Source organism: Oncorhynchus nerka, linkage group LG12, assembly GCF_034236695.1.
Source record: "Oncorhynchus nerka isolate Pitt River linkage group LG12, Oner_Uvic_2.0, whole genome shotgun sequence".
Classification (NCBI taxonomy): Eukaryota; Metazoa; Chordata; class Actinopteri; order Salmoniformes; family Salmonidae; genus Oncorhynchus; species Oncorhynchus nerka.
In genome coordinates, this window is record NC_088407.1 from 57123065 (window position 1) to 57140216 (window position 17152).

At 42.6% G+C, this 17152-nt stretch overlaps 1 protein-coding gene across 3 annotated transcripts in view; it reads right to left on the minus strand.

Annotated features, from left to right (window-relative positions):
* Positions 1-15960, minus strand: part of LOC115138418 (runt-related transcription factor 3-like) — an 82290-nt gene extending 66330 nt beyond the window's left edge. Inside the window, exons 1-2 of one of the 3 annotated variants that reach the window (XM_029675248.2) lie at positions 15386-15960; positions 14623-14744 (exon numbers count right to left, since the gene is read on the minus strand). In XM_029675248.2, the coding sequence (XP_029531108.1) occupies positions 14623-14680 (58 nt within the window). In that variant the 5' untranslated portion in view covers positions 14681-14744; positions 15386-15960. The remainder of the gene's footprint in view (positions 1-14622; positions 14745-15385) is intronic. The other 2 variants (XM_029675245.2, XM_029675247.2) reach the window with 2 other exon arrangements.
* Between the last annotated feature and the right edge of the window lie 1192 nt (positions 15961-17152).

Here is a 17152-nt window from a genome sequence, read left to right on the forward strand (position 1 = left end):
CTTTGGTTCATGTTGTTAAAAACATTTTGGACCATAAACTGGCCACCACCCCCTTTGCCTTCAGTCAAGTATCTTTACTTTTACTCAAGTATGACAATTGGGTACTTTTTCCACCACTGTCTGTACTGTCTACACACTCACTCACTCACTCACTCACTCACTCACTCACTCACTCACTCACTCACTCACTCACTCACTCACTCACTCACTCACTCACTCACTCACTCACTCACTCACTCACTCACTCACTCACTCACTCACTATCTCATTTGCTGTCTAAGCAGCTACCCTGCCCTGTTAAACTCCTTCATCCTTGTTTGGGTATTTAACGGAGGTCATCCCAGGTTCTGTCACACATTCAAGTGTAAAGACGCCTCAAAGAATTTCTAGATATTGAAATCGCACGTATTTCTCTTCACTGGAGTTCAATCTCCTCGGCCCTGTCTAGCTCACTGGAGAGCGAGACTAGAATAAAACCGTGACCCAGCGCCTGTTTCCTGACAACTGTCCATGGTACTTTCCACTGCAGACTTGAGACAACTCTGAAAGCAGCGAGCGACTGCACTGGGCCTGAAGGCTTTCATTCCGATGCAGGAAGGGTGTGGCTCCTCTCAGTCAGAGAGTTTAAAGAGTCTCACAGACATACATTATTTTCATCACCTGCAATAAAACCACTCCTTTGAACACAAAATCATTACTGTCAATCATCAAATTGAACCCAATTGAGTTTGAATGAAATCATGAGAAGAGAAGAGACCAGCTGTCATCACTGTGATTTTACTTGAACTCTCGTCTCTTCTCTGAACTTTTACTGTGTCCGGACAGACGGACACTATCTCTCTCCATTGCATGCAGCTCTCTCTGTCTCTCTATGAGTTCCATGTGTCCATGTGGCTGAATGTTTCCTCTCATAATCTTTGTGACTAATCACTAGTGATGTTGCCCATGAGTGGTTAGCACCCTGCCCCATGCAGTGCAATGTAGCGTACTTTCCTCACTCTCTCTGTGACTCAGAGCCTCTGAGGAGCCCTAACTGCTCGCTAATCCTCTGATTGCTGTGTTTGGCCCCTCGGGCTCCTCAGCGCCAGGGCGGGCCAGGCTAACGACAGGCTAACGACGACGACAGTGAGCGTTTATAAACCAAATTAGGAGGCTAGAGTCTGGCTTGTCGTGTGGTGATTAGCCTGATCAAACGCTCGCTGACTGACTGACTGACTGGCTGACTGTTCGCTGTGTCATTATGCTGATTAAAGGAGCCTCGGTTGGTCCCTAGCTACATGTAAAACACATCTTTCTGCTGGGTTGGTTAAGTTAGCAGAGGTAGCCCTGCAGTAGTCTTTATCGTGCATGAAAGCCAAGGGGATGGTGGATGAGATGGTGTGAAGATAAGAGGTGTTTGTGTTGATGGTGAAATTAAGGTTCAGTGTAGGTTGTGTGGCCGCAAAAAGAGGAGTCTGGTTTGTGAGGCTTTACATCTCAGTGGTTTAACTCTCTGGTGATGTTCTGGTTTGTGAGGCTTTAAATCTCAGTGGTTTAACTCTCTAGTGATGGTCTGGTTTGTGAGGCTTTAAATCTCAGTGGTTTAACTCTCTGGTGATGGTCTGGTTTGTGTATGACAGAATGTAAGAGGTGATAGTACCTGATTTCTCACCACTGCCAGGTAGGACGGCTTCCATCACATTAATACAACCTGTATTTTTCCAATGCAAACACAACTAAATAAATATGCATGTACAATCAAATCTCTGTTATAATTTAGGCTTTCAAAAATTCTGTTTGTAAATTTACTACACCAGTATTAGTCATTTCAAGTCTGCGTTTACTCCAACTGTGGGTTGTCCTTGACTGTGATAAAAGCAGCAGGAGGCCGTGAGCTCTTTCAGATTATTACACTGAGGTCAGAAGAGAGAGAGAGAGAGAGAGAGAGAGAGAGAGAGAGAATGATATGGTCATCACGTTGACACACTGTACATCACTCCTCTCTGACTCAAAGTCTGTATGTGTGTGTCTGTATGTTATGTATGTGTGTGTGTGTGTGTGCCCGTGAGAAGAGTTTCAGAGCCAGACAGAGTGACCTAGCACCAGACAGAGAAGGGAGAGAGAATGGGAAGGGATAGAGAGACCACTTCTGCTCCATAGCCGAGAGGGGATTCCCTCGTGTAGGGCTTTCTGCTGAGTTTTTACAGAACTGAGCAGCTGGAGAGAAAGTACAGCAACAGATCCACACTAAGGTTACCTTAGGTCAGTCTTTTAGGGGGGGGAAATGTATTCATATATTTCATTCTGCACAACTCATATTACATAGTTTTTTAGAATTCTTGTCATTCTTAGTAATCTTGTCATGTTTACTGTCAATGGGCATTTCAGTATTAAGTTTCAGTATGCAAGCATTGTTGTTCATTTTTAACTACCCTTTTAACAAAAACTGTGCCTTGCCATGGTTACACTGAACAAAAATATAACGCAACATGAAATAATTTCAAAGATTTTAGTGAGTTACAGTTCATATAAGGGAATCAGACATTAAATAAATTCATAAGGCCCTTATCTATGGATACCAAATGAACGGCAACACAGATATGCATCTGTTGGTTACAAATACCAATACAAATGACTGGTCGTCAGATGGACGGTGTTTCCTCCGACACATTGGTGCGGCTGGCTTCCAGGGTTAAGCGAGCAGTGTGTCAAGAAGCTGTGCGGCTTGGCAGGGTTGTGTTTTGGATGACTCTCCACCTTCGCCTCTCCCGAGTCTGTAGGATAGTTGTAGCAATGAGACAAGATCGTAACTAACAATTGGATATCACGAAGTTGGGGAAAAAAGGAGGTAAAGTAAAAAATAATTTAAAAAGTAGGGGCGTGGATCAGAAAACCCGTCACTATCTGGTGTGACCATTTTCTTCAAGCAGTGTGACACATCTCCTTCGCATGGAGTTGATTAGGCTATTAATTGTGGCCTGTTGAATGTTGTCCCACTCCTCTTCAATGGCTGTGCGAAGTTGCTGGATATTGGCGGGAACTGGAACACGCTGTTGTGCACGTCGATCCAGAACATCTCAAACATGTTCAATGAGTGACATGTCTGGTGAGTATGTAGGCCATGGAAGAACTGGGACATTTTCAGCTTCCAGGAATTGTGTACAGATCCTTGCGACATGCTGAAACATGAGGTGATGGCGGTGGATGAATGGCATGACAATGGGCATCAGAATTTCGTCACGGCATCTCTGTGTTTTCAAATTGCCATGGATAAAATGCAATTGTGTTCATTGTCCATAGCTTATGCCTGCCCATACCATAACCCCACGGCAACCATGGGGAAATCTGTTCACAACGTTGACATCAGCAAACCGCTTGCCCTCACACGACGCTATACACGCTGATACACGCTCGCCCCCACACGACGCCATACACGCTGATTCACCCGTGAATCTTCTCTAGCATGCCAGTGGCCATCGAAGGTGAGCATTTGCCCACTGAAGTCAGTTACGAAGCCGAACTGCAGTCAGGTCAAGACCCTGGTGAGGACGACAGCACACAGATGAGCTTCCCTGAGACAGTTTCTGACAGGGGTTGTGCAACCCCACAGTTTCATCAGCTGTCCGTGTCGCTGGTCCTAGATGATCCCGCAGGTGAAGAAGCCGGATGTGGAGGTCCTGGGCTGGCGGGTTACACATGGTTTGCGGTTGTGAGGCTGGTTGGACGTATTGGAGGCGGCTTATGGTAGAGAAATTAACATTCAATTATCTGGCAACAGCTCTGGTTGACATTCATGAAGTCAGCATGCCAACTGCACGCTCCCTCAACTTGAGACATCTGTGGCATTGTGTTGTATGACAAATCTACACTTTTTATAGTGGACTTTTAATGTCCCTAGCACAAGGTGCACCTGTGTAATGATCATGCTGTTTAATCAGCTTCTTGATATGCCACACCTGTCAGGTGAATTGGTTAAGGATAAATTCTCACTAACAGGGACGTAAGCTTTTCGTGCGCATGGAACATTTCTGGGATCTTTTATTTCAGCTCATTAAACATGGGACCAACACTTTACATGTTGCATTTATATTTTTGTTCAGTATACATACTATGCATGTAAAAATGTCTCAAATCCTGTGGCTGGTAGAGCTGAATCACCTATAAAATACATCGTGACTACCAAAACTGACTGACATTTGTATTTGTATTTATTAGGGATCCCCATTACTCTTCCTGGGGTCCAAACACCAAAGCACCCACATTAAATATAAAAGAAAAGATTAAACAGTGAACTATGTTTGTACTGAATGAGCTAAAGATAAAACAGTACATCATATACAGTTGAAGTCGGAAGTATACAAATACATTTATCCTAGATTTTCACAATTCCTGACATTTAATCCTAGGAAACATTCCCTGTCTTTGGTCAGTTAGGATCACCAGTTTATTTTAAGAATGTGAAATTTCAGAATAATAGTTGAGAAAATGATTTATTTTATTTTCTTTCAGAAGTTTACATACACTCAACTAGTATTTGGTAGCATTGCCTTTAAATTGTTTAACTTGGATGAAACGTTTCGGGTAGCCTTCCACAAGCTTCCCACAATAAGTTGGGTGAATTTTGGCCCATTCCTCCTGACAGAGCTGGTGTAACCGAGTCAGGTTTGTAGGCCTCCTTGCTCGCACACGCTTTTTCATTTCTAGCCACAGATTTGCCATATGATTGAGGTCAGGGCTTTGTGATGGCCACTCCAATACCTTGACTTTGTTGTCCTTAAGCCATTTTGCCACAACTTTGGAAGTATGCTTGGGGTCATTGTCCATTTGGAAGACCCAGTTGTGACCAAGCTTTAACTTGCCAACTTGATGTCTTGAGATGTTGCTTCAATTTATCCCCAATTTATCCACATCACTTTCCTTTCTCATGATGCTGTCTATTTTGTGAAATGCACCAGTCCCTCCTGCAACAAAGCACCCCCACAACATGATGCTGCCACCCCCGTGCTTCACGGTTGGGATGGTGTTCTTCGGCTTGCAAGCCTCCCCCTTTTTCCTCCAAACATAACAATTATGGCCAAACAGTTCTATTTTTGTTTCATCAGACCAGAGGACATTTCTCCAAAAGGTTTGACCTTTGTCCCCATGTGTCGTTGCAAACCGTAGTCTGGCTTTTTTATGGTGGTTTTTGAGCAGTTGCTTCTTCCTTGCTGAGCGGCCTTTCAGGTTATATCGATATAGGACTCGTTTTACTGTGGATATAGATACTTTTGCATTCGTTTCCTCCAGCATCTTCACAAGGTCCTTTGCTGTTGTTCTGGGATTGATTTGCACTTTTCGCACCAAAGTACATTCATCTCTAGGAGACAGAATGCGTCTCCTTCCTGAGCGGTATGACGGCTGTGTGGTCCGATGGTGTTTATACTTGCGTACTATTGTTTGTACAGATGAACGTGGTACCTTCAGGTGTTTGGAAATTGCTCCCAAGGTGAACCAGACTTGTGGAGGTCTACAAATGTTTTTCTGAGGTCTTGACTGATTTCTTTTGATTTTCCTATGATGTCAAGCAAAGAGGCACTGAGTTTGAAGGTAGGCCTTGATATAAATCCACAGGTACACCTCCAATTGACTCAAATGATGTCAATTAGCCTATCAGAAGCTTCTAAAGCCATGCCATTCTAAAGCCATAAAGTACGTATCTCAGAGCATCGTAGCACCATTAGGTGTAAAAACTTTACTTATCCAGTTGCGGCCCACTTCTTGGAGACAGGCCACTCGATTTCGTCTCTGCGTTATATTGGCATCGAACATGTCACCCTCCCTAGGAGAGGGGGTGACCTTGATAATTTATTGTTAAAACGAGAGGCTGCCTGGATCTTTAATTTAAAGACCCTTGCGCCCTTCGGTCTCAACGTAGACTTTGATCTGAGGCCATTCTTGTGATTATTGTGACTTTGCCATTGTAATTGTTTGTAAACTTGTATAGTCAAATTAATCTATGATCGTATGCTATCCATTTGTTTGTATGCTGTTCTTTGTATGACATTTTAATATTTGATTATTAACCAATGATATTAGGCCACTCCTGGCCATGATTACAGACACCTGTGTCTTTTGACACTATATAAACGAGTCATCCCGCAGCGTTTGTGATTATATCCTGATGAAGACAGCTTGGCTGTCGAAACGTTGGTATTAACATTTTTGCATCTGAGTTCCTAGAGTGTGCGGCTCTCTTTTATTTTCAAGTTTCTACTCCGCTAGCCAGCACCTCGTCTTAATAGGTGTTTATTTTTCTTCTAGATCATTCTAAAGCCATAAGCCATGCCATACAGTCAACTTAGTGTATGTAAACTTCTGACCCACTGGACTTGTGATACAGTGAATTATAAGTGAAATATTCTGTCTGTAAACAATTGTTGGAAGAATGACTTGTGTCATGCACAACGTAGATGTCCTAACCGACTTGCCAAAACTATAGTTTGTTAGCAAGACATTTGTGGAGTGGTTGAAAAATGAGTTTTAATGACTCCAACCTAAGTGTATGTAAACTTCCGACATCAGCTGTAACATCCCTACACCACCACATATCCACAACACAAATGTTCAATACCACCATACAACAATATCACAATGTGTGTATATGCATGTGTCTGTACCTTTGTGTGCGTCTCTTCACAGTCCCCGTTGTTCCATAAGGTGTACTTTTACCTGCTTTTTAAATCTGATTCTACGGCTTACATCAGTTACCTGATGTGGAGTAGAGTTCCATTTAGTCATGGCTCTATGTAGTACTGTGCGTCTCCCATCGTCTGTTCTGGACTTGGGGACTGTGGAGAGACCTCTGGTGGCATGTCTTGTGGGGTATGCATGGGTGTCCGAGCTGTGTGTAGTATTTTAAACAGACAGCTCGGCACATTCAGCTTGTCAACACCTCTTACATAAACAAGTAATGATGAAGTCAATCTCTCTTCCACTTTGAGCCATGAGAGATTGACATGCATGTCATTAATGTTAGCTCTCCGGGTACTTTTAAGGGCCAGCTGTGCTTCCCTGTTCTGAGCCAACTGCAATTTTCCCAAGTCTCTCTTTGTGGCACCTGACCACACTACTGAACAGTAGTCCAGGTGCGACAAAACCAGGGCCTGTAGGACTTGCCTTGCTGATAGTGTTGTTAAGAAGGCAGATCAGTGAATTATTATGGACAGACTTTTCCCCATTTTAGGTACTGTTGTATCAATATGTTTTGACCATGACAGTTTACAATCCAGGGTAACTCCAAGCAGTTTAGTCACCTCAACTTGCTAAATTTACACACCATTCATTACGAGATGTAGTTGAGGTTTAGGGTTTAGTGAATGATTTGTCCCAAATACAATGCTTTTAGTTTTGGAAATATTTAGGACTAACTTATTCCTTGCTACCCATTCTGAAACTAACTGCAACTCTTTGTTAAGTGTTGCAGTCATTTCAGTCACTGTAGCAGCTGACGTGTATAGTGTTGAGTCATCTGCATACATAGACACACTCACACTGGCCTTACTCAAAGCCAGTGGAATGTCATTAGTAAAGATTGAAAAAAGCATTTACTTTACTGTAATATACTGTATTGTACTGTACTGAACTATAATCTACTTTACTGTAATGTACTGTATTGTACTGTACTGAACTATAATCTACTTTACTGTAATATACTGTATTGTACTGTACTGAACTATAATCTACTTTACTGTAATGTACTGTATTGTACTGTACTGAACTATAATCTACTTTACTGTAATGTACTGTATTGTACTGTACTGAACTATAATCTACTTTACTGTAATGTACTGTATTGTACTGTACTGAACTATAATCTACTTTACTGTAATGTACTCTACTGTGCTGTGCTGTTCTGTGCTCTACTGAGCTGTACTTTTATGTCCAAATTTGTGAAACATAGATGTCTATGATTCGTTCAGATATGGTCTGGACCAACCAGATTTGGTCTTGTTTGGGGGAAGAGCTCATTAAAATAATAGTCAGTGTGTAGAATAATACCCAGATATGCAGAGGAGGATATTGCACATTTCTACATTTGTGTACCAATTTAGGATACATCCCCATTTGTATTTGTATCTATTAGGGATCCCCATTAGTTCCTGCCAAGGCAGCAACTACTCTTCCTAGGTTCCAAACACATTAAGGCACTTACATCACACATACAATGGCATTCATGGCATTCATGTCCATAACTATGCATTTCTGAGTAGCTCAGATAAGGGACCCATGATGAAATTCCTTTATTGTAATCCAGGCATTAATCCACTTCATTTACTGCAGTTCAATGACCAAAATAATAAATCCAGGGTAAACCCAGGTTGTCATGTCATAGCTGACACCTTATTCTTCCTGCAGACATCTTTGAATCATAATTTGGATCAGATTTGAAAAATGTTTTTAGAATACATGATCACATAAAATTGCCCCTGTCTAAAAGTCAAGTTGCAAAAAAAGTCAAGTAATCATTTCCCATTTCTGAAAAGATGATCTCTTGAAATAACTTTTTCTACTTTTTGGGAAGGTTGTCACGTCCCTAAAACGTGTTTTATTGCACCAAAGATAATTAACTAATGCAAACAACTTGAGATTTTTCTGGGGAAAACGGAAAAAATATTGTATCAAAAACAATTTCATAGCCTGCAGCTTATATTTCCTATCATTATCTGCATCTTTGCTCCACCGTAATTAACTTTGTTCTTTATTGCTTTTGGGAAGAGGGATGGGCTATGGACATTTTGAGCATGAGATTTATCGTAATGAAGGAAGAAGAGGCTTCAGTCTTTAGTTCAGTTTCACATTCTGGCTTGTTGAGCTGTTTTGCTGTTGAATTGTTCGATGTCTCCACGTTGAAAACCAGATGTACCATACTGTATATAGGCAACTGAAATTAGCTGCATGTGAAAATACAACTATGCTGAAATAGTTTTCATACGCTATGCTAAATGGGAGGATTCTTCTTCATGTTGTGTCTACAGATCGGATGTTGTTGGAAACATCTGTTTAACGCTATTACTCAGCAGGGAGGGGTCATGCCTTATGAAAAACAACAACATTCTGTAGAAGCTTCAAATTCACTTCAAATGGACTCTCTCTGTTTGTCTAGTGTTGGCTTCTTTTGATAGACAAGACAGTTCAAAAAATAATATATAATTCATTTATTTTCAAGAAGGATCTTCATTTTCATTCTTTAATTTCCTGTAAATTTGTTGTTGGTTGTAATCTGATCTATTATCTCCTTCATTAGTACAACTAGAGTCTCATTTAGTTAATTCATCACATGGTAATTAACACTTAATGGCATGACAAAATTACTTAATAGCACTTATATAAGCTTCCGGTAACTTAATTATTGCCAAACTTAGGTCACCATGCATAATCACTGGTGGTATTAGACTGTTGCTTGTCCCTAATTGTCAGCTGCCTCAGTGTATGAAACTAGCTGTGGTTCAGGGCAGCTGTTATACAACTGCATGATAAGTGATCGAAAACATTACAAGCCTGGGTTTGTTCATAATTCAATTCTCTCAGACAAAAGGGATGAGGTTATTAAAAGCATGATAGCAGGGATTTAATCAATACCACAGTAAGGGCCTAATGAAATATGATCATCTCATAAGAGAACGTAATTAAGCGTAAAGAAATGACTCATCGGAATATTGTAACTATAAACAGTAGATATAAGACTTTTTAAAAAACAACCAGAAAATGATATTGTGATCATTTCCATCTCCTTGTCCAGTTATCCAAATACTTTCGTCGTCTGAATACTTTCCTGCCTGCATGCTAGTGTTCCTGTTCCGATATTTATTTTCCACATCGGAGGGTCCTAGTTAAAATAGCTTGTCCAGACGTTATGAATTCCGCTGACATCCCAGTGCATTGTATCACGACAAACTTGGACATTTGTGTCTCTCACCATACCAATTACGCCGTAGTTATTAAGTAAGGGCATGATATGTATTTTCTCCTTTTTGCTTGTCTGAGGGAGGTGTGGTAATGTATTTACCATACATTCACAGAGGTCAGTCCCCTCAGCACTGCCATAGACAATCAGAGAGGTCAGTCCCCTCAGAACTGCCATAGACAATCAGAGAGTTCAGTCCCCTCAGAACTGCCATAGACATTCACAGAGGTCAGTCCCATCAGAACTGCCATAGACATTCACAGAGGTCAGTCCCCTCAGAACTGCCATAGACATTCACAGAGGTCAGTCCCCTCAGAACTGCCATAGACATTCACAGAGGTCAGTCCCCTCAGAACTGCCATAGACATTCACAGAGGTCAGTCCCCTCAGAACTGCCATAGACATTCACAGAGGTCAGTCCCCTCAGAACTGCCATAGACATTCACAGAGGTCAGTCCCCTCAGAACTGCCATAGACATTCACAGAGGTCAGTCCCCTCAGAACTGCCATAGACAATCAGAGAGCTGGTCTTAATGTGAAGTCTAACTCTGGATGAACTGTGCTAAAGGGGTTGAGACGCCACACAGAGCTTTCTTAATGCTTTAGTCTGGCACAATGCCTACTGACTCACTATACACACCAGTCATGCCATACTACGCAAAGTCTACCTTGAGTTTGTTTTCAAGATGAATTTCAGAAACATATGTTGATCACCCGTCCAGTGCTGTTTGTTGATAGAAAGTTGTCCGCCCTTCCGAAACAATTACTTGTTCAAACTAAATTGTTACCAAGAGACCAATACAGGAAATATCCACATTATCAGATTGGAGACCAGCTCCAGAGAATCTGGCCCTTGTGGTTGCCGGTCGACCACCAGAACATTTGATTTACTACAACACTTAGCACAACTTTAACCTTGACCAACGTTATATAGAGTTTAGCGTGCTCAGCCAAACAATTTAGGGGAGACGGGGTTTGGAAATTGGTTGACCACATAATCAGCAGATGCCGCTTCCCTTCCTCTACCTGGAAGCCATCTTGTTGGCGACCCCTGAAGGTGTTATCCATCAACAGGTGTTGACAGATCTCATCATTTTGTTAAATTCATCTTGAGGCTTATCTGTAATGTGAGAGAATTCATTTGAGGGTTTTACCCAAAGTTTATTTTTCTCATACAATTCTAACAGTTGTGAGACTTTTAGCTTTTTATTTCCGAGTTGTAGAACTAACCAGACCACCTCCCAGAATCCACCAAAAATAAACTCACTACTACTGTGGCGAAGCATGGCGTGTTTCTCACACAGAAACCCTAACTTTCATTCATACAGTGCAACAAGCCAAACATATAAAACCATTCCCACCCTAATAAACTGGGGCCTTTTTTCTGCCACAAAGGGAACTGGCTCCCATGAGCGTTACACTCTAAAATGCCCCCCCCCCCCCCCCCCCCCTGTCTACAGGGCCTATTGGGTAAAAAGCTTCCTTTCCAGCTAGGAGGAAAAGCGGTCAGGGAACCAAGCCAAGGATATGACCCAGTACCCACGCCCAATCAGAGTCACTGTAAACCAGGAACCTCACCTGACTCAAACGCTGAAGACAGCAAAAGTGGCAGGTTTGTAACCCAATAAAAGTTTATACATTTTTTCACTCGTATCACCTGGTATTTCACTCGTATCAAGAATTTGGGATACCAAGCTGCTAATGTTAGTTCTGTGAGTATTTAGCATACCTCATATGTGTGTGTCTGGATAATTGGTCTTTTTGTGAGAGAGGAGCAGGTGTAACCTCATTGTGGTTATCGGGGAACGGCAGGAGCTCTCTTAGACTGCATCAGATTAGCGAGAGCACCTCCATCTCACATACAGCCTGCCCTAGTGTGCTAACTGTCAGGGCCTCGCAACTGTTTTTGGAGGTGCTCTCTTTCTCATTACAAATAGCGTGAGAGCTTCAGCGTCCCTCTCTCACTTCTCTTCTCTCTTCTCTCTCTTTTCTCTCTCCTCTTCTCGGTGCTACAGGAGTGAGGTTTTTGAGGTGAAGCACATTCTTTTCTCACACAAAGCGCGTCAGATGTTGCACATCACGTGCTCACATGTGTTCACTTCTCAGCATGAGATACACTGCTGCTTAATGTGATGGAGCTAAGAATATCATTCTATACTTGCTTATGGACAGGGCTCCTGTCTACTTGTGTTTCTGTATTCAGATGATCGTGTCTGAATGCATATTCATCTATGGGTAGCCTATCTCTCTTGAGTTGCTAATCATTAGATATAAATCTTGCAAAAATGATGAAGAACATGAGATGTTTGGGATTTGACTTTTTTTTTTTACCAGCTAATTAAAAAAAAAGTTCTTTAGAAGCACAATCTATAGGCAGAGTTTAACTGTAACACTATGCCTTCTGAAAACATGTATACATCCACATTTCCATGGTATTAAATTCAGGAATTGGAAACATACAATATCCACAAACAACATCCTCTTAATTTCAGTCCATTTTTTAAAAGTCTTTTCCAAACTGCTTTGCCTGTGTAATGCAAGTTGTTAAACTAACCGCCAGAGTATTTCTCTCACATGAGGCAGTCTATTTGAATTGCTTTCAAATTGAACTGGAGGATTTAATGACTTTTGGCCTTTGTTCTATTACAGTTTGCTTTCATTTTCTCCACTGAATAAATTGTAAAAGGATATTGCATATTCATTAATGATTTCCAATGGTGATTACAGCTTTAAACACTCTCTATTTTTCCATCCTATCTTTTGCATGCAAGTTGGTTTTCCCCTGTCGCTACAGTCAAAATACAAATTCAAGCATCCGAAGCGCTTTACATAAGAGGCCCGCTAAGCGTAAGATCTGATCCCAACTCGGTCCTTATTCAGACATTAGAGGGTTGCACACTAAGTAAGGCCGTAATGCTTTAAAGGAGAATAATCAACAGCCAGACCTCATGCTCCAGTCTGAATTATAGCGGGAGAGAAACATTTAGTGATGCGGAAGAATGAGAGTGAGAGAAAGACATGGTGCAGAGATGCGGCTTTGTCAAGAGGAAACTATAAATGACTGAGTATCTGTCTGAGCTGTGAGAACACTGAAACACCATCCTCTGTCACTCTGCTCACTGCTCCAGTAGGGATATCAGAGGCTTGTTCTCATATGAGCGGCAGATGTGTGTGCGTGTGCGCGCGCTTGTGCGCATGTTTATAGAGGGGGAAACTGGGCTCCAGAGATTTTAAGATTTATTCTGCAAACAATTAGGAGCTGGTAGTGCTTATCCAGTGGTTCTCTAATTACCACAGCAACCAGGACGTAATCGAGGGTAGATTTTCTGTTGCTGTTTTTTTTTAATGTAGTAGGGAACCAATCTCCCAGACCTCCTCAGATTAATACTCTCACAGCAACATGCCCTCGATAAAATGACATGTTGGGGACTTTTTAAATTAATAGCAAAATGATGCAAACACATTTTCAAGCAGCTAGAAAGTGAAGAAACCATGTAAAACTTCTGTTCTGTTTGTCACAGGAGAATATCTGACTTCCACTCTAAATCTAACTGTTGAAAACTCTGAATTAACTGTATAAACTGTTGGCTGAGGCCTTTCGCAATTGAACACAATTGAATCTTCTATCACTATATGTAATCTAATTTATTACATTGTTATTTAATAATCTTATCATTTATTGTTTCATTATATCAGCGGGAAAATTCTCTCCAAACTTAGCCAACAGTTTATACAGTTAATTCAGAGTTTTCAACAGTTAGATTTAGAGTGGAAGTCAGATATTCTCCTGTGACAAACAGAACAGACGTTTTACATGGTTTCTTCACTTTCTAGCTGCTTGAACATTTGTTTGTATCATTTTGCTATTCATCTAATTTGAACACAATTGAATCTTCTATTACTATATGTAATCTAATTTAGTACATTGTTATTAATAATCTTATAATTTATTGTTTTATTATATCAGCGGGAAAATTCTCTCTAAACTTGACTTCAATATAGGCTTTAATCCAAGTACTGCAGGACTGAGGTAACCATGGGGAAAAAATGGCTCCTTCATTAACAGCAGTCTTTAGCCTGAGTGTAATGCACTCACCTCACCACACAGGCCAAGAGTACCTCCTGTAAGTAGTGAAGGAGACAGACCAATGTTTTTTTCTCTTTCTGTTTTATCGTATCGCTGTGTTCCAGTAAAGGCCGGTCCGATGGAGCCTTCCTTCCTTCTATTCTCCCAGAGAGCTAGAAAAAACCCCTCTTGATGGCTGTGGTGAGAAGCCCATTATTGGTGTGCTCCATCAAGACTATATCAGACGCAGCCCCGAGGCCCACAGCTGTAAGGGCCCTGTCACTAACGGCCTCGGCTACTGTATGGACCCATGCCTCCTTTTACACCCATTTAATAGGAACGTTAGGGCGTTCAGCGTGTGTGGTACGATCCTTTCAGAGAGGGTCTACTCAAAGACCAAAACAAAGTCTCTCTTTTAGAAGTGTTGCTGTCCCTGCTGTTTTGGAAAACGCACACACCCCCACACTCCTTCGTGTTGCCAAACAGACGAGGCCACACATTTTAAACAACTGGGAGCGGGTGGACCGCCAGAGCCGCCAATATCATTCTCTCTCTGACGCCTCGAGCCACAGACATGACAGAGGAGAGAGAGAGGGAGAGAGAGAGAGTATTGAGGGGAGGAGAGAGTGCTTACCTCTCAGTAGAGTGGGGCCGTAGTTCCCGAAGCAGTCAAAGATGCTGTTGGAAGCCATGTCCTCGTGGCTGAAGTGGTGCCAGAGCCGTCGTCAGCCCTCTCTACAGTCGATAACGACCAACCTTGGAGAGAAACGGTGGTTGAAATAGAGAACGAAAGAGTGAGAGAGAGGAGAGCGAGGGAGAAGGATAGATCCTGGAACTCGGAGCCCATTTGCAACCAAGAATTTGGGGTTTGTAACTACCGCAGGAATCCCTCGCCACAAGCCTGCAAAGAGAGCAGTATAAGTATGCAGCACCAGGGGTATGAGACATTCAGAAAGAAAGAGAGGAAGAGGGAATGATAGGGGGAGAGGGAGTGAAAGAGAGGGAGAGGGAGAGAGAATGGTAGGCTGGGGGGATGAGGGAGAGGGAGAGAGAATGGCAGGCTGGGAGGGTGAGGGAGAGGGAGAGTGAGAGAGAATGGGAGGGTGAGGGAGAGGGAGAGGGAGAGTGAATGGCAGGCTGGTAGGGTGAGGGAGAGGGAGAGTGAGAGAGAATGGGAGGGTGAGGGAGAGGGAGAGAGAATGGTAGACTGGGAGGGTGAGGGAGAGGGAGAGAGAATTGGCAGGCTGGGAGGGTGAGGGAGAGGGAGAGAGAATGGCAGGCTGGGAGGGTGAGTGAGAGAGAGAATGGCAGGCTGGGAGGGAGAGGGAGAGTGTGGCTACACTGAGATGCAGTGGTATCCATCCCTCTCCAGGACTCTGGCCTTCCAATGCACTCACCGTTGTTGTATCAGGTCTGGACGTCTTGTTAGCAGGCCACGGTGGGGTGGCAGGGAGGTGTGGTGCTGTGCTGGTCCGGTCCGTCAGTGGGCAGGGGCTCTGAGGTTAGCCAGGTAATCTCTCTCTCTGTCAGGAGACGTGGTGTCCCACGGTGGTGACCTGACTGGAGCGTCAGTGTTAGCTAGCGCCGGCTAAAGCCACAGCTCTCTTTGCGTCCTCGCCATCCTCCAACTCCCCTCCGTGAGTGGAGGAGCCCACGTCACATGTCACATGAGGTCACAGGGCCTCTCCTCCCCTCCCCTCTCTCTTTTCGCTCTTACTCGGTGTAGCTTATTTTTTCCTCTTTGCTTTTACTTTTTCAGCTCTCTGCTTCCCTCTCTCTTTTCTCTCTCTCTTTTGATTGGTCGGCCAAGTTTTGGAAATGTTCTGTTTTCTTTAAGTTCAAACCAGGCAGTGGCCTGCGCCATTCAAAGTCTGTGAGGCTTTCAGAGGGTGCCGAAACCCAATGTGAACAACCAGAAAAGCATTGAACACGCATTAAGAGAAATAGAAATAAGAGAGAAGAAAGAGTGAGAGTGAGGGAGAGAGAGAGCGTTGACTGTGGAGACTGGGGCTTGCCGCTGCGCAGAGAGAGGAAAGGAGCAGAGCAGAGTAGAGAGGGTTCTGTCTCTGAGCGCTTTCAGAGAGAGACTGTGTGCATGTATGTGTTTGTGTGGGTATGTCTGACTCACTGCGCATCTGTGTTTGTAAGAGCTGGTGGTTTTGGGCCTGGAAAACCAACCCTCCACCCTCACTTACCGCTTGATAGTATCGTAATCTTAGCTGCAGTGCTGCTCTGCTTTGCTCTGCTGTCCCCTCTAATTCTTACTACCTCTCTCTCACACACTGTCTATTCTTACCTACCACACAATACAATTATTTGGGAATATTTATTTCACACCTGTAATACAGGACAAAGGAGAAATACACAAAGGTTGATGAAATATGTAGAAAATACAGTATATAAACATAGATCCACTACTACATAACTTACTAAAAAGCATTTTGGCTTTAAGCACAGCCTGAGAGTGAATAGCATATTTCCAGTGTGTTGTGGGTATGTCAGAGTTTCCCCCACTCAAATATCTAAACCGGATTTAACCTGATTGTGGTTTTGACACTTTCAGAAAACACAATCTGGTCAGGGCTCTAAAAAGAGAAGCCTATAGAGCCCTCCATTTGATATATTGCATAACTACACAAGTGTACGAAACATGTGTTGCTGCCTTGTTATCTTGTTGTCTTAGGCCTCTCCTTAAGTAGTGTTGTGCTGTCTGTCTTGTTGTGATGTGTGTTTTGTCCTATATTTATATTTGATATATATTTAAAAATGTTAATCCCAGCCCCCGTCCCCGCAGGAGGCCTTTTGCCTTTTGGTAGGCCGTCATTGTAAATCAGAATGTGTTCTTAACTGACTTGCCTAGTTAAATAAAGGTTCAATAAAAAACAATAAGAACACCTGCTCTTTCCATGACATAGACTGATCCTCCCTTATTGATGTCACTTGTTAAATCCACTTCAATCAGTCCAGATGAAGGGGAGGAGACGGGTTAAAGAGGGATTTTTAAGCTTTGAGACAATTGAGACGTGGATCGTGTATGTGTGCCATTCAGAGGGTGAACGGGCAAGACAAAACATTGAAGTGTCTTTGAATGTTTGTGTCAAGAACTGCAACGCTACTGGGTTTTTCTCTCTCAACAGTGTATATGTAATATGAATGGTCTACCA